Source organism: Pseudopodoces humilis, chromosome 3, assembly GCF_049639895.1.
Source record: "Pseudopodoces humilis isolate 2021_Gansu_Grassland_sample_001 chromosome 3, ASM4963989v1, whole genome shotgun sequence".
NCBI classification, from domain to species: Eukaryota; Metazoa; Chordata; class Aves; order Passeriformes; family Paridae; genus Pseudopodoces; species Pseudopodoces humilis.
Genome location: NC_142202.1, coordinates 56,407,285 through 56,425,944, shown reverse-complemented (window position 1 = coordinate 56,425,944; position 18,660 = coordinate 56,407,285). Strand labels below are relative to the sequence as shown.

Genomic DNA, 18,660 nt, shown 5'->3' with positions numbered 1-18,660 from the left:
TGTTTTTTGGAAGCCACAAAAGATGGCTGATTATTTAATGCCAGTATCTTAGTGAGTATTTGAACATAGGTGTGCTGTAGATTACAGAGAACAGGTGGGCCCATTGCTAAGGCAGCAAAGATATTTTGGGTAAGGACTGGAGCAGTTTACAGAAAAGCTGAGAAGATACAGTGAGGCCAGTGGAACATTTTTCCTTCCTAACTCACAAGAGGTGTAAGATCTTGAAATCAGGCATCTGTGGAAAATGGGGAAATAGACCATCATCACCAAGGTAATTAATCTCTTCTGAGTATTTTGGTGCAGATCTGTGTATTAGACACATGGAATAGGTTGGAAGAGATATCAAGGTACCATCTAGTCCAAACCCCTGCTCAAAGAAGGCTTAAATCAGACTACTCGGGGAATCAATTGTCCAGTTGAGTCTTGAACTCTGAGTTAAGTCTTATCCTCAGATGAATTCCAGCATCTTTGGATAGCCCGTTCCAGTATTATCTCATTCCAAATATAAAAAATCATATTTAATATCGAATCAGAATTTTCCATAGTCCATCTTGTGTCCTCCTGCCCCTTGGCTTGTTGCCATGCTCCTCCAAGAAGTGTTTCCTCTATGAATTTTCTCTGTATTCTCTGCTTAGATGGTTGTAGATAGCAGTAAGGTGTTACTGAGACTCTTTTACTTGTAAGTTGAGGAGGCCCTGCTACCTGAGCCTGTCCTTATATGTCCTGACCATACTGGGATCTCTGCAGCTTAGGAGGACTACAAGGATGTCATGAGCTTATGCAGGGAGGAAATTGGAAGGGCAAAAGCCCAAGCAGAGTTTTATTTATCTGTCGCCAGACAGAGTAAAAGATGTTTCTATATATAAAGCCACCCCCAGCTGGTGACCTATCACCAGTGCTGTTCCTCAGGGTTCAGTGTTGGCACTGGTCCTGTTCAATGTCTTTATTGTTGATCTGGACAAATTGCCCTCTCAGTCAGTTTGCAGATGACACCAGGCTGAGTGGGAATGTTGATCTGCTTAAGAATAGGAAGTCTCAGCCAGGAATCCAGACCCACTTTCATTCCTTTGGTCAAAAACAAAAATTGAGTGTTTTGTTTATTAGATTCACCACATAAATGGATTAAGCAGGTGTCTAATTTCTGACTGTGTTTGGGAGCTCAGGCATGGGAATATTTGATCATTTTGAAGATGCCTTACCCTTAAGCCAACTGCAAGGCATTCAAAAAATAGTTTTCTTGCTAGACTATCACTAGTGATCATGGTAATCAGTCAGTCCATTCAATTCTTCTCAAACTTGGGACACCAAGCTACTGTTTTCCATTTCCCAGCTCATTCTGGTTTTTACATAAAGCTGTATCTATGAGAAATATTCTTTTAGGAGGTTGTGTTTGTTATTAAGCATGGAATGTTGCTTAATCTTAAATCAAGGTTTCATTGCTTTTCTACCAGTGAACATCATTGTTCAGAAGCAGTTAACATTTTGTGTAGGAAAGCAGAGAAATGTTCTTTTCTGCTTTTGTCTCCCTGCATCCATGAAAAAATCCACTAACTCTTTGAAACATCAGTATTTTCTAATATCTTTTGAGTTTGTGCAGAGTACTCAGGTATTTTGGCCCATTTTACATATGTAGTAAGTCATTTATTCTGTATAAGGCAGGAAGAATTACTTAGTTTTATCCTCTCCCATCTGTGAGGTACAAAAAAACTGAAAAAATGCACAAGCTACTTATATTACAGGATGTCTTTACTCCTTCAGCAAAGGGTATGTTTTAACATGTTGTTTTCTAATGCTGAATTGAAAAGGGAGATGGTGTCCCATTTTGGTTTCAGGAAATTCAGTCTGTACATCTGGGGTCTGAAATTCAGTCCTGTCACTGACACAATAATCTGCTCTTAATCCTGGACTATTGCTCTGCCCCAGAAGAGTAATGGAAGGGGAAAACATTCTGTATTTGTACTACTTTGGACTCTAGCATGTCATTCATTTATTTGGTAAGTTTTGTGCCCAGTCCAGTCAGGACTAAGATCTGAAAGAGGGGAGAGCAGGCCCAGCCAGGAAAGAGCTTTTAGAAATCTTAACTCTTAGAAACTTGCAATATTTTCAAGGGTAAAAAAACTGGCCAAAGGTGGATAGAATTTCAGAGGAATAGCAAAAGGCAGTTCTGTGACGCACAGTTTCAGCTCCCTGCCAGACTCAGAATTCCTGCTCCAAACTCCTTATTTGCTGTAGCAAAAGGGTTTCTTGTTTCAAAAAAGGGTTTCTAGAAATCTCTAAGGAGGGAAAAGCAATTAATTTCCTTCCAACTGGTCCAGATACTTCCAAATTATTATCACTGAGCTCATCACTGACACAAAATTTTCAGCTGAATGGCTAAAATCTTATAGTGTCATGAATAGATATAAACAAAGTCTTAATATTTAAAATATCAGACTACCAAACCAAAAAGATACGCTGACATCCTAGCCTAATATTTCTTGTGTTTACACAGATAATTTCAGAGTATGTGATAGGTCTTTCATACTACAAATTACAGGTAAAATTGAAGGCATATTTAAATACTGTAAATTAATAAACATATGTGTGGAATAATTCTATTCAACAGTCCTCCAATTACAGTAAGAACAATTTTGACTACTTTTTTTTTAAAAGCCTCTGCTTACATTTGACATGTGAAAGCAGAAGCTCTCCTTTTAACAGGAAAACCAACCTAAACCAAACATTTAGGGTTAGAAATCTTAGGTCTGGCCTTTTGGTGACATGACTAGTTCTAGTGAGTTTTTTGAGAGTAGGGGAAAAAAGAAGTATACATCTTTGTATCAACGTATAAAACTTTAAGTTTTTAAAACTTCCACTAACATCATGAAGCACTTATCTCTCCTTAGAGCCCAAGGAATTTTTAAGCATGCCTCATTGGCCTAGTGGTATCAAGAGCTTTAATTTTTTTGTATTTTTTTTTTTCTCTAGAGAAGATTTATAAGCAGTGGGGTAGATGGTGCTGTTCTCCAGCTGTCTGTCTTGAGGAGTTTCCTCACTGGACTAAACATAACATAATTTCTCTGTAATGTTACTGTGGAATCTTGGAAAAACATAATGTTCCTCCTGTTATGTACAACAGATTCTTCTTTAATTGCAGCAGCTAAAAAAAGCTTCTATCTTTATAGCTGTGGAACCAAAGCGACAAAGTTTATGGTCTTTCACTGTCAGCAGGTTTATGGAAAATTTATAGTACATGCTCCGAGTTTACCATTTTTTGTTGCAATACTTACAAAAACTACTGCTGAAAAATGCCTGTTATAGAATGGAGTTTTTTTGTCTTCAAATTTTCCTATAATTCTAATAGCCTTTGTGTATATTTGTATATTTAATCTATACATATACTTATATATGCATGTATATACTTTATGTATATACTTTTGCATACTATACTTTATATAGTATTTTTTGGTTTATCTCCTTTTCCCTCAAACTTCTGTTTTATCTTGTCCAAAATGCAAAATATGCTCAGGCTGTTCCTTTTTACTTTAATTTTTTTTTTTTTTAATCCTATAAAATGAACTGATTTTGTTACAATTCTGGGACTGCCTTTCAGGACTTCTAGTCAATAGATAATTATTGATATTTATAGCACTGAAAATCCTCAAACTTCCTTCCAGTTGTTTATATTAGTTAAAATAATATCTTCTATATTTTTTAATTATATATTTTCTTTTTTCCGTTTCTGAGATCGCTTCACTGGTTCCACATTTGCTATCAGTGGAAGAAAGCTACTTCTGGGGTTTTTTTAAGCTATGTTCCAGTTTTGAAGTGTCAGACTCATGATCCCATTGAGCCAAACTGCAGTATGCATAGTCTGCTAACTTAATCTGATCATGGTTGTCATTTGTCGACAAATTAAAAAAAAATAAAAATTTAGACACGAACTATTAATCAGTTAATGAAAATAAGCAGAATTTGCCTTTAGAGACATACCTAAATATTTTTCAGCTGTAAATGATGCTAGCTTAACCACAGAGCAACAGAAATGTGATTTTGTTTTATTGTTGCTGCATTTGATATTTTGTTAGTGCAATCAGAGTAAATTGCCCACTCTGGAAAATCTGAGTTGAGCACTGCAACTCCAGCCTATCCAGAAAAGGAAAACAGAAAGGCTGAAATTTTTAAGAGAGGAACACAGGATTTAATCAGTCAGTTTCATTTATCTAAACTATTAATTTCTCATTTCCATGAGAAGTGTAGTGCCTGAGTCCTCACCGTTTCATCCCAACTAATTCTCATTAAAAATCCCTGTGTATGAAGATGCAGTTTCTGCTTGGACCTTCTTTGCTAAAATGTCTGTGCTCCTCAGTCACATAGGACTAGTCCCTCCTTCAGTATTCATCGAATGCTGTTTCCTTTCCTTCCTGTGCAGGCATAGATCTGGATGGATCAAAGCCAAATTTTGTTTTCATATTCCAAAACTTCAGAAATATAGCAAAACCCTCAATCTATACCTGATCTCAAGTTAGCAAATCTTCAGATTTTGTGGAACCAGTTCCTCTCTATTTTTATGTGTCTATATATCCCCTGTATGTTCTCTGCAACTCCAAAATAGTATTAGACCTTCTTTAAGGTGAGAGAAATACATAGGGCAGCTTGGCTGCAGTGGAATACACAATAATTGAGAAATCACTAGATCTGAGAATGTAGATTTCCCCATTTTGAACACATCTGTTTAGCACTGGAAAGGAGGGTGCTGCAGCCAATTAATGTTTTTATTTACTCTCTCCTGTTACTACATGTAATTTAAAACAAAAACCTCAGAGTGAATGAGGCAAGCTCTTCTGTATGAGTTCTGCATAGTTTTAAAGGCATACATGATATGGGATTTAGTCAAGTCTTTGCATAAACTTTTTGCTAAGCAGCACTATAAATATCATTGCTACATCCTGCTATATCCCATACTGTAATATTTCCATATTGTAGAGCACTTAAATTCTGACATGTAATAAATCAGACTAAAGTGAGTGGTGAAGTAAGTCCTGACCTTTAAGCACAAATACCTAGATCTCATTTTTCTGAGAGGTGAGTCCACAGGTGGGTGCACTTAATGCCATCTCTAAAGCAAGGTGAAGTAACAGTATTTGTTGATTTGGAGTAAGCAGCACAGGACAAGAAAGAAAACAACTCTTTGATAACTTACTGCATTTCATAGTTTCTTTATATCTAGAAGTCCCATGTATAGTAAGCAGAATCAAAGCCTGTTGCTTTTTTTTCCCCCCAGTATTCAAAAATCAAAAATTCAGCTTCTTCATGGGATTTGGCTTGACACGCCCCTCCACCTCACCCTTTCTTGTTCTCTTGCTTTTCTTCCACAGGAAAAGTCAGACTTTTCAGGATGCTGTCACAGAATTTCTCAGCCAGTCTCTGAGATCTTGTTTGTGGCACTGACATTTTTTTTCTCTCAAGATGTGTACAAGGCTGTGTGCTGCATGGATACTGCAGCTGTCTGTTGCTGAGCCCTTCCAGCGGGAGGACTGTAGCTAGTGGAGAGCTGCCCATGGGGTCCCTAGTGTTAATGGTACACAGAAGTGATGGTGGTTCAAGTTAACCTTACAGTATGTTTAATGCTGTTTGCATCTGATGGAAACTATAAATATTTGACTCCCTCGAAACGTACCACCTCCCAAAAGTAATTAATGAGGTTCTTAAAAATTTCATGTAAGAAGCACAGGGCACACTCAGAAGTCAACTCTGCTTGCTTATTCTGTTTTCCATCTTATGCATAGTTATTACACTGGAACACTTTATTTCATGTCAATATATTAGTTTTAACAGAGCATACATGTTGGATACTGCTTTAGATAAAAATTCTAAGCCCATTTTGTAGCCCACTAGCGAAGTGGATACTTTTTACGGCAGGTAGATTCACATTAGTTCTCAGATAATGCAGCTTAATAAGAGATAATGCCTTTCCTGCGTGTTTCATAGCACAGAATGCAGTGTGTAAGGGTGACTGGCTTAAACTTGCAGCTGCCATTCATTTCAGCCCGTGCAGCCCTGGCTGCTGAGAGCTGTGCTTACACTGAGAGCTGTGCTCTCTGAGCCTCTGCAGATGCACGGTCGCCCACTCCAAAAGAATGTGCTCACACTCTTTTTCTCTCACACTGTCTGGCACACTTTCAGCATAACTCTTCGAAGACTTTCTGAACTGCTGGGTATGGTCATCTGATTATTTTTTTTTTAACTGGGAACATGTTTAGTCCAGTGTTATTTAAACAAGCTTATCTCTTTGATCAAAGTCTACAATCTGAAATTTGAACAGGGTAGGGAGGGTGGCGGGGTGGGTGAGGAAATATATCAAGTACATATTTATGCGTGTGCTGATGTCTCAGCTCTGTGCCTGCGAAGGTAAAAACATATATTGCTTCAGAATATTCTTGAAAAAATAAAAACTTTGGCTATTTTTGTAGAAGTTCTGAAAGCACAGTATTATTTCTAAAGTAAAACTGGTTTTAGGAAACTTTTCTTGACACTTCTACTGACCTGCATATTCAGTTTTTCAGTTTCTTGGGTTTTTTGAAGGTTGAGCCAAATAACTGTGGAGTTGTTGAAGTATAGCATAGGCTTTGCTAGTATTCAAAGCAAACTAGCTGGAGCCCATATATTAATGCATTTAGGGTTGACATTACCCTATTTCATTGACTGAACCACAGACCACAGCAATGAAGCTGGAGAGCTTGAAACAGTTTCTAGAGGTTTTCATTTAGCTCGTTCAGGAGAACTGGTTTGTGCGAAGTTAAAATTATATGGAATGAGATGGCAAGAAGAAGCATGCATGCCACACCTTTTCATTATGTTCTCGCTTTTTCTTTTTTTTCTTTCTAAATATAACTTTGAGAGACATATCAGGGTTTTTTTAAGTCAATCCCATTTGATTATTTTAGATTACTTGATTTTGTAGTCTGATTTCAAAATTCCAGTTTGCTAAGCTTTTGTTCGCAAGACTAGGAAAAAGAATTTCCTGTATTCAATTTATGTATCGTGCAATCAAATAACCATCTCCTAACTGTAGCAAAATGTGAATGATGTTTATTTCATCGTTTTACAGCATAAAAAAGAAGCAGGCATAATTTTCTAGGTTAGTCTAAAGCTTTTCCTTGCTATTTAATGTTATTATAGTACTCTAGTAACCGCAAGTTGCTCTTACTGATGAAAGCATATTAGAAATCCCTTCTGCATAGGTATCATGCACACTTCAATTTTGTTAGCAGGCTTTATTGACTGGAGCTTGCTCCCCACATGCCCAGACACACAACCATACACAGACACACACGGAGACAGACACAGGGACATGCGCTTGCACACACACACACACACACACACACACACACACACACATTCTGCTTTGCCCTATCTCGGTTACAGCACAGTCCTGCCCAGGGTCAGTACAATGTACACATTACATATTTCTAGCAAACATGAAAATGAATCAAACAGGAGGAGAGATAAGCACAGATAGATTGGAGCCTGCTGAGGAAATAAAAGGCAGCAATCTGACTGACCACTGGACTAGCCTTCCTGGTTGGATTTAAGTGTTCTTTCACGTTAGTTGCTGCAAAGCACTGTACCCTGAAGTGAAAAATTAAACGATTAGTAAGAATGAAGTAACATTTAGACGGACAATTCTTTGGTATAACTCCAAAACTAATTGTTTCTGAAGTGATGTTTAAACCAACGTCGGCACAAGGCAAGGGCTCCTGGCTCGCAGCCAGCACCTTGTAATGCATATTAGCGCAGATGAGGAGTTCCTAAAAGTTAGAGAGAGGGAGAGGGAGGGAAGAGAGAGAGAATGTGCGTTTTCAGTGCTCACTCTGCGTTTGTTTGTATCCTCCTCCTTGCTGAGATTAGAGGAATACCTGTGTAGTGCTGCTTTATTATGATTTCTGCTGAGCCTCAGAATAGGTTCTGGTATTTTTTTTAGGTGGACTGCCAGCTGCCGATCTCGCTGTTGACAGTAAAAGCAGATATGTTCCTTGCTCACTGCCATTAGTACTGACCATGACCCTTCACACCAAAACCTCTGGAGTTACCCTGCTGCACCAGATTCAAGGCACTGAACTGGAGACACTGAGCAGACCTCAGCTGAAGATTCCCCTGGAAAGATCGCTCAGCGACATGTACGTGGAGACCAACAAGACAGGAGTTTTTAACTACCCAGAAGGAGCCACCTATGATTTTGGTACTGCGGCTCCCGTCTACAGCTCTACTACGCTCAGTTATGCCCCTTCTTCTGAATCTTTTGGGTCCAGCAGTCTGGCAGGATTTCACTCACTGAACAGTGTCCCACCAAGCCCGGTGGTGTTCCTGCAAACGGCACCCCAGCTCTCGCCCTTCATCCATCATCACAGCCAACAGGTACCCTATTACCTTGAAAACGATCAGGGCAGCTTTGGGATGAGGGAAGCTGCTCCTCCAGCCTTCTACAGGTAAATGCTACAGAAATTTTTCTTTCTTATTTAAGCAGAAAAAGTAAGCAGAATTTAAGCAGATCTGAGAAAATTAGAATGTGGAAATCTGTTATGCCCTAATATTTGCTTTTTCTATAAAGATGCATGTGATTTAACTGAGTCATCGATGATATCTAGACTATAAGAAATAGCGTAGAATTAAACAAACTGTAATTCACAGCCCACTGTGACTGTAAGCTGTAAATATTGAAAACCTGTGTAAAAAAACAATCAGATAATGAGCATATATGTTTCCTGCAAAAACATGAAATGGTAATTGATTAAAGAATGGCAAATGACCTCGGAGTTGTATTTTAATACTGTCTGAAGTATACTGAAAAGACTTCCACTATCACACATTTTCCGGTGTGAGTGGTTGTTTGTTCAGCTCTTAGCTGGTAGTAAGAGTATTTTTCTCCTCTGCAGTCCTTTGCAGTGTGAGAATTGGCTTACAAAGGAAGTTGTTCAGAAGCACTATATCCTTCCGAATCAGTGTTAGAGTTGACTCAGTGACAGTGTTTCAGTCAGTAACCACCTTCCTGAGCTATCCAAAGAGCTGTGTGCATATTGACATGAATTTTTTATTTGGAGGGTAATATATATTAACCGTAAACCTGACTTGCTGCTTTTCAAAAGAGGCTCTTTCAGTGGGCTTTTTAATATTTTTGTCCCTCAGTAGGAGGTTGGCTCTTGTTTTCTCTTTTTGGTCTGGAATAGAAAGATAAAAGTATCATTGAAAGAGGGAAATAAATTTCCTTGGATTAAATATTTATTGTCAATTGTGAAAAAAATTACATTTTTTTAAAGTAAGTAGCTGAAATTGATAGAATTATAGCTTCTAAAAAAAAAAAACCATCATACATACCTATACCCATGCTGTTAATGTTTTGTTCAGTGTTTATAGCATACTTTTGCATCAGCTTATTATTCTGGGCTTCAGTGAATTAAAGTTAACAGTTAGATGTATTTTTTTTTTCCTGAACTCTGTGTCGTTCTCTGTTGATTTGAGAGATACAGGTGAGTTTATAAGAAGTGTAACAACTCTGAACAAATAAAAGCGAGTAATTTTTTCCATGTTGAGGGCCAGACTCTGCTAGACTTATTTGCACTACATAACGTGTTACCATGACCAGCAATATATGTTCTTAAGTTTAACTCAGCGTGACTAAGAATCTGGTGGTAAAATCTGGTCCCAGGAAGAAAACAAAGATTTCACTTTTTTGCAACAGATTAGGCAGTTTTGGGGAGCAGATAGAATAAAGACTGGTGAAATGATAGATAATGGTTATGTTGAATTGTCCAATACAGTGATCTGTAAACTGAATTGATTCAAACAAAATTCATTTTAGAGCAACCAAGTAAAATTCTTCCTGGAAGAATGAGTACATGTCAGAGCATAGTGATCTTGAATGATTACCAGTGACTTGAAAGTTAAACTGCAGCTAGTGCTCAATTAAAATACCTTTTTTACATTAGTGCCCCATGCAAATCTGTGGTGAAAAGTGTGCAAGCAACCTTATGCATGTGGAGTAGTGAGTTTTTGAAGTTGAAATACCCAGGCAGAAAATGTTCTATAGTCAGCTATTGTACTGCAGGAGGAGTCAAACCTAAGAATCACCTGGACGTAGAAGTTGCAATGGAAATAGTGTTCTTTTAAGTTTTAAGCACTGAATTGAGGTGAGACTCTTCAAAATAAAATTAAGGTACTTTTTTAGTTTAACTACTAGAGCAAATGTGTGAGACCAGAGCTATATTCCCTTTTTCCTGACATTTCTGATCAAGGTTGTGTGTCACCCTTGGAGATGTGTACTAGCCATTTGAAATTGCCGAGGCTTAATGCAGCAGTAATTAGGTGAATTTATGATCTTGGATATGCCAGAAGGTTTATCTGCATACAGTGTTATACAAATGATTTAATGGCCCCTTCCAGCCATAACTCTGTGGAACGCATCTTATGTGGTAATAAGAAATGTATTTCAAAATGCTTGCTATGATTATCTTTTGTTAGCAGGCAAGGTACTGTTGGAAGTAAATTGAAAATAAAACTTTGCTTTTTTTGCTTTTCATTTTTTTGAGGTTGTATTTACAAAGTTTTCACCCTCACAACATTAAACATTAGATCTTTCTTCCTGTGTTTTGGCATGAGCCCAGTCACCAGTAGTCTTGTCAAAAATAATTTAAATAGGTGTTCACTGCCTGGGAAATATTTAAATGTCTAGACATTGTGTTTAAGAATAAGTTCTTAAAAAATCTTCCAATTTACTTTATTTATTTGACTAGTCTCATTTATTTCAGTTGGGTTATGGAAGAAAAGAGAGCATAGGGCAGTGTGATCTGGCAATGAATAAATTGATGCTGGAGATTGAAAGATGTCTAACTATCAAAACAGTGACTTTCGGGAACAACCTACCAGTAAGAGTGATAAAAAAAAAATAATCTTAAAACAGAAGCCCTAAAAAAAAGTTGTAATGAATCATAATTAGTTTGTGATATGGCTGCCTGCTTCTATAAAAAGTTATGTAACCTAAGACCCAGTAAGACTCCTCTGCAATTCTCATTTACCTTTCTGTGTAACATAATTGTGCTCTTTGGCTTTTAGGGCAGAAATATTTGCATTGTATCACCCTATTCTACTCTGAATTTGACATGCAAGTGCTGCATTCAGTGATACAAGTATCTGAAACAATAAGTAAACATTATAGATTGGAGCCGAGATGATATTTTGTTTAATACTTGGACAAAACGTTAAAAATCTTCAGTCACAAAACTAAAAAATTACTGTGTGTGATAAGGAAAACTTTTAATGTCTTTTGATTTTGTTATTAAGTGTTCAAAATCATACTGCCTATAGACAGATATGTATTAATAGATGTATGACTATATGTCTACTAATTCTGATGTTAAATTTTGTCTTTCAAATAGTGGCTCTTTTTCCAAAAGAGTTAGTCTCTTGATGTGAGATACTGTTAGGCTTCTATATCTAGCTGAAGAACATAATGATACACGAAAAGAATGCAATAAATATATTAATGCCCCTTCTGGAATCTCTAAATCATTAGGCATCAGAATTTGAGAAGCGGAAAAAAAAAGATTAATTAACTCAAATTGTGCTGTCTATACCTAGACCCCTTTTATGTCTGATCCTGAGGCTGTTTTTATAGGTAGACAAACTAAAATACTTTTCTCTTATCTGACAATGTCAAATCTCATTTTTTTGTTGTATTGATAATTTTTAGTAGTGGGTTTTTTTTGCTATTAAATGCTGACCAGTAGTGGATAATTATTACAGGAAATCTTGTACTCATGACTATTACAGTAAATTAACAGAAATGTTTCTTCTGTTCTTAACTATTGAATTTGAGTTCAGGTAATTTCTACTTATTTCCTCTCACTTTTTAGCAAGGTTTGATCCACTCAGGGAAAAATTGAGGCTTTCAGCAGGTAATTTACCTCAATATATTCCTACAAGCAACAGCAAAACATCTTTTTTGCTCTGCCAGTGTGTGATATTTTTGTGTCAACCCACTGAGTCTGCACTCCTCAGATCTGAAGTAAAATCATGCATATACTTAAGGCCCTTTGTAGCCTGTCTTTGGTGTTGGTTCCAAATTCAGCCAAAAAAAAAAACCCAAAAAAACGAAACCTTCCAGCTCCCTAATGAGAAAGCTCTCTGTCACTCTGTAGTGAGGGGCAGAGGCTGGGCAAATCCATGTGCAAACAGAATAACAGATGATTTGCTCCCTCACTTTTAGTGGCTAGTTTTTATCTTCTAATACTTCAGGCTCTATGTTTAGATTAATGTAATAAAGTATTTGTTTAGCATTAGCCACAATTATCATACTGCAATTGGGTCTGCTGTTCTAATTAATATGATCACAGCTTTAATTTTACTGCTTGCTAAAATGGAAAAAAATTACAAATGTAGATTGATACCTCTTCTGTTGTAATTCAGAAATCCGTCCATCCAAAAAATAGTTACGTAACCAAATACATAAACTTTGCTGACCTTGTCTGATTCATTATGAATTTTTCTAGCTGTTCATGTTGAGTTCTAAACGAAGATTTTTTCCAAATTTTAAAATTAGAAGGGTTAAAATGAATTCAAAGTTCAAAGATGATTTTTCTTATTTTTTTTTAAATGCAGCATGAACTATTTCATAACATGGTGTATGATGTAATGTAGTGTTTTGCTTTGCTTTTTTGTTTATTTTTCTCTGAAACGTCAATCTGCTCAGAGGTCGTCTCTTGAACAGTTCAAGTGTTCAGGCAATTTCTTGAACTCTTGGAGTGTTCCTGTTTTCAGGCCTTGTGCTGATATCTCTGACAATTTTTCAGCAATAGATGACTGTAATAAACAAGGCAGGAGAACATGGAGTTGTCTCATGGGTAGCTTCTTATCTGATGGAAATGTAAAGATAAGCCCATTAAGTGTTCTGAGATGCTCACACATGACAATTATGAGGGACTTGTACAAATCAGCTTTGGTGTTTCTGCAGCCCTTCTTGGAGCTTGTGCTGATGTGAATCCTGCTGCAAGTGTGCTTGCACCATGAAATCACCAATCCACATTGTTGAGGAGCACATGTGGTCTGTGCCTGATTGTGCCTCTGAATAAGGGCAGACAGTGGTGGAAAGGAGTAAAAGAGCTGTTTTTCCTTCCTCATTGCCCTCCTTTCTGCCAAGGCAGGGAGGTGGATCTCATTTGCTGTCTCTTCTTATTGAAGAAAACTTCATTTCTGCAGCAGTTGTATTTTTTGCATAAACCACAGATGTAGGAAGTGCTCCATATACCAAGTCCTTTCCAAAAGGACTTGAAATTTGTGTCTAAACCCATGGTTGTTCAGACAGACCATGTGAATGGGGTTCATCTGATCAAATGCAGACACTTAGGTCTGTATTAATTTTTCCATTCCTTAGGCATCTGCTGCCGTTTGAGAGACCAGAAGGTCAGATGGGTCTAGCAGATATGACACAGGACCTGCTGGATAGCTAAACCTTTTTGGAGTAGGAGCTGTGTGTCAGTGATGGTCACTACCTGGGACACCTCAAGTGGCATCGACAGCTGCACATGGACCCTCTTCTTACTCTGAGACACAAAGAGACACTGAGAACACACATTGTCTCTTTCTAGGGTACCTGATTAAAGTAGATCAGCTGCATTAGGCTTAAGAAAGGCAAGTTTATCTTCCTATAGTATATAAAATGGCTACATTCTATTCCAGATAGCTGCTAGATGACAATGGATACCCAGTGATATCCAAAGTTATGTGAAATTTATCCCACCCATACAACTGTAGTATTCCTTCACATAGACACTGCATTATGTCCTTTGAGAGGGAGACAGGGAATTGTCTCTGTGTCACTGGCCTTGATCACTCTTGCTCTGAGGCTATTGAAACAACAAACACTGCTGGCCATATCTGCTCTGATACGGAAAGGATTAGTTGCTGGCATCAGCTTCTTCAGCAATTGCCAAGTGAACATCAGATGCCAGCATTTTTTATTAAACCACCAAGATAGGCTGACCAGATCTAAGGCATTGCTCCAAAAAACCACGAGAAGACTCCTGCAACTGAAGTGCATCCACATTTCCTAAAAAATTGAGATTTTGGAAATTTTTGTATTTTGTTATTGTTGACAATGAAACACTGAAACAAATCATGAGCTCGCTGGTCTGTCTGCATGGAGTTTTCTATTATCTATTCAGGCATCAGAACAGAGATTAGAGCAGAGATGCTGTCCTTCAACATTCTCATCTGAAGTGCTGTTTTCATTGCATTCATTGCAGGGACTGTTCGTAAAATTTGCTGTACAGGGAGAAGTCACATCTGAGGCTGAGTGGCCTTTCCAGTGACTTGCAAAAGGTTATAATTTACCACAGCTCATTAGGAGCCCTGATCAATGTGACACTGGGCAAGGCAAGGCATTTCTGCTTTTCTGCCAAGCTCAGATTCCAGTTGCTGGGAGGCTTCTTACTTCATCTCACTCAAGATATTCTTGTGCAAGACTATGAATGCGTGAGTGATACCTGCTGGAGACAAGATCATAAATCTTTTACTTGATAAGATATTGATAAGATTGGATTCAGGAGTGATCTAGGTGTTTTAACCCTTTACTAGAAAAAGGGAATATGGTTCTGAGAAGACAGAGTGCTTAAATATGACTATCCTAAATGTAAATCCTTTTTGATACATGTACATAACAATTGCAGTGGTCTTCCAACCATTGCAGTCTTAAATGATGACACAACAGCCAGCACCTGTATAAATAAGAAATAAAAAAAGATGGCTCACTGCATGGAAACCATTGGTAAAAGTGAAAAATAGCATTAAAGGCTGAAAGTTGTGGTTTCCCTCGTGTTAGACGACATGGGTGGAATGTGTCACATTCTGGTTCCACGTGCTGCTGTCCCACAATGCTGTCAGCTGCCAGAACTGACCTTCCCAGGAGCCAGGCAGCAGAATCAGCACCAGGTAACTGTTGAATGCTACAGGGTAGAACCTTCTCTCCCTCTGAGCATGACAGACCAGTGAGCATCAAGGCAGCACCAGGCTGCATTTCACCTTGCATTCATAAGCTATGTGAGTAAGCAGTGTGGGGTTTTCTCACCTCGATCATACTATCTAATTAAGGAAACTACTTTTTACTGATTATAAGGGAAAACCTGTATTCTTCCATTGAAGGTTTTTTCCAGTTTCTTAGCAATCTGCAGTGCAAATGTCCAGTGCAAATTTCTTTGCTGCTTCCAGTCTTTTCTCCCTCTTTTAGTACTTGCTATCATGTAGAAACAGTGCTTTGATCATTGCAGCCTAATCCAGTACTGATTTGTGCTGCTAAAAGATGGCTATATAAAACTTTCTAGGATACTACAAAGGGGACATCAAAGCTGGAAGAAGAGGGAAAGGAAATTTACAGCAACACAGGAAAAGGCTCAGCTCATGATAAATAAAAATCATTAGGAAGATGCTGTGCAGAAAGCAGCAGCTGTAGTAGAAAATGTGGCTTAAGATTTAGGCCCCAGATCTTAAATCACAAGACTGGGAAGCTCATAATAGCTTTCCAAATAGCCTTCACTGTGTTTTTTGCATATAGTTCTGCTAAAATTGGAATATGTAGTACCTACTGCTTACTATTTCCTTTCTACTTTTATTTTTTTTTTTTCTTTTAAATGTAATTCAGGCCTGTGAGGTAAGATCTGTTCATTCAAAAATCAGTGAAAGATCAGAGAGTCATAGAATAGGTTTGAAAGGGAAGACTAGTTCCAAGTCACCTGGCATGGGCAGGGACACCTTACACTAGACCAGATTGCTCAGAGCTCCATCCAACCTTGCCTTGAGCACTTCCAGGGATGAGGCACTCAAAACTTCTCCAACCTGTTCCAGTGCCTCATCACTCTCATAGCAAAGAATTTCTTCCTAATATCCCATCTAAACCGACCCTCTTTCCGTTTGAGGTCATTCCCCCTTGTCCATGCCCTTGTGAAAAGTTCCTCTCTGGCTTTCTTCTAGGCTTCCTTGAGGTACTGGGATGTTGCTATAAGGTCTCTTCTTCAGGCTGAACAGCCTGAGCTCTCTCAGCCTCTCTTCACAGGAAGGGTGCTGCATTCTTCTGATCATCCTTATGGTCCTCCTCTGGACCTTCTTGGTAAGGTGGCCTGTAGCAGACCTCCACTATAATGTCACCAGTCCCTGCCATCCCTTTAATCTGACCTATAAATTCACATATGGCTCCACATCCATTCCCAGGCAGAGCTTTGTGCATTCCAGCTCTTCGCTGACATATTCTGGTGTTTAGGAACTTTTTTCCTTCTTCAAGTTGATCTGTAAACAGATGGAAGTTTGGAAGGTGGTAATTCTAAAAATTTGTAATTTGATTTTACTGTTGAAGACAAGTACTATAAAACCTGATCTTTGGCAAAAATAAAATGTCACATAGTACCCTGTAATCTCTGTTTTCAGTTTATAAAGCCAGTAAATATTCTTAAAACATTTTTTTTGCTGAGCCATCTTGATTAAGCAGTATCTAGTTATTATTACGGAATAACTTGTATCGGTTGGTGTCTAAAAGAAATTAATTAAAATTAGTGTTTCCTGCTTTCATTATTGGTTACAACTTGGACTTGACAGTGAGATCCCTGTTTCAAATTACATATCACAGAACCCTTATCTTCAGGACTCTGTAGCTGTGGCAAAGAAGACTCTGTCTGAGAGTGCACAGCAAATCTAGTCATCTCTGGGGAACTAGTATGCCAAAGGGCAGCTTTGTCTGTTTGCTTCCATCCTGCAGTAAAATGATACTTGCTCCTTCAGCCATATTGATAACCACAAGCAAGGAAAAATATGTATGTTGCTAACACATGAGCCACTGCAGCAGATTTATTACCTTGCAATACCTTTTTGTGGTTTGGATTCTTTAAAATTTATGGGTTGAAAAGTATGTTAGTTTATTCTTGCCATGCTATGAGAAATATAATCATAATTTTAATCTACAGAAATATCAATTAGAGATAAAGCATGCAAACCCTGGAAGTGGTGAGAGTATTCTGATTATATTCAAGGAGAACGGTGGTGAGATAGAAACCCATATAAAATAATGCAGCTGAATGTTTAATTGCAATAATATCAGAACCAGTTAAGATGCAAGAATATCTGCCAGATGTATGCCATTTTAAGGAGTCAGATATTTTCAGGATGCATTTCAGTGAACTGGTACTACTTTTTCCTTGATTCAGGACATAAAAAAGGCCAAATGAAGTGGAAGTAAATCTGATTTTACAGAGAAATTTTTAAACATCCCAGAATAAAACTTAACTTTATTTACTGGCAGTTCTACTAACACTGTTTATGGTTAAGTCTGACTGGGTTCCTCTCTTTTTTGCTTACTTATATTTAGCTTTGACTTATATTTTCCATGTTAGATCATTGTCTTAGGTAAATTTTTTAAAATGCATTTTGACAAAAATGGCTCAAATTTCTAGGTATTGTGAAGAGAACATAAAGATTTGCTATACTCATGGAAAAAACCCAGTAACCTTTTCAATTAACATCCTAGACACCATTGCATTATAGGTATACATACACCTGATACTTCGTAGTGGGGGAATACTGTCAAATCAGGGTTATTTTTCTTCAATTCTTCCCCAGACATTTTGCTCAAATTTGAGCTACAAACTCTTGAAATACCTCACTGTTCACAGTGGGATTTTTTTTTTGCATTGGATAGCTGAATTATATGAAATTTTATCTGCCATGCATGCTCCACCCTTTCTCGGTGATTGCATATTGACCTGATTGCAGGAGCATCCTTCTCTGACAAAATATGTGAAGTTGCTTCATCGCACAGCTGCATGACATTTCAAAAGGATTTTCTCTGCAAATATTACTGTGGGCAGCGGCAGTTTACTGATGAGAATCACAGAGTAATGTAAGTTTGAATGGGCAAGTAAGTTTGAAGATTATCTGGTCAACATCTTGCTCAAAGCAAGGCTCACTTCAAAGCTGGATGAGGTTTCTTGGGCCCTTATCCAGTTATGCTTTGTAGATACCCAGGAATGGAGGCTCCACATCCACCCAGGGCAATCTTTTACAGTGCTGAACCACTTTCACTGTGAAAAAGTTTCCCCTAATATATAATTAGAATATTCTTCACCCAAAGATGTGTCGGATGTCTCTCATTCTTTTATGGTGTGCTCTGAGAAGAGTCTGGCTCTGCTTCCTTTATAGCATCCCATTATGCTGTTGAAGACAGCAGTAAATCCTGCCTTAGCCTTCTCTTTGGAAAACTGAACAAATCTAGTTCCCTCAGCATCACCTCATACGCCATTTGTTCCAGCCCCCTCGTCATCTTAGTGGTTGTCCCTGGACTTGCTCCAGTTTGTCAAAGGCTGGCTTCAGCTTGGAAGCCCCAAAGTGGAAGCAGTTTTGCAACTGCCAAGGACAGGGGAGCCAGCTCTGCTCTCAGCCTCCTGTAGATGTTCATTAGTACAGCCCAGCCACTGCTGTGTGTCTGCAGGGTCTTATTCTATTCCATTCCAGGTGCATTGCTCTGTGTTTTCCAGTGATGAAATTCATGAGATTCCTGCTGAGTCATTTCTCCAGCCTGTTGAGGTCCACCTTACTGGGAGCTTTGCTCTGCAGCAGATCCACCACTCTGCATGTTCCCTGTCCCCTAGC

General features: G+C 38.1%; 1 protein-coding gene across 1 annotated transcript in view; it reads left to right on the top strand.

The window, feature by feature from the left end:
* Positions 1–18,660, top strand: part of ESR1 (estrogen receptor 1) — a 161,179-nt gene that overhangs the window by 43,701 nt on the left and 98,818 nt on the right. Inside the window, exon 2 of the mRNA XM_014263581.2 lies at positions 7,964–8,468. Coding sequence (XP_014119056.1) covers positions 7,964–8,468 — 505 coding nt within the window. The remainder of the gene's footprint in view (positions 1–7,963; positions 8,469–18,660) is intronic.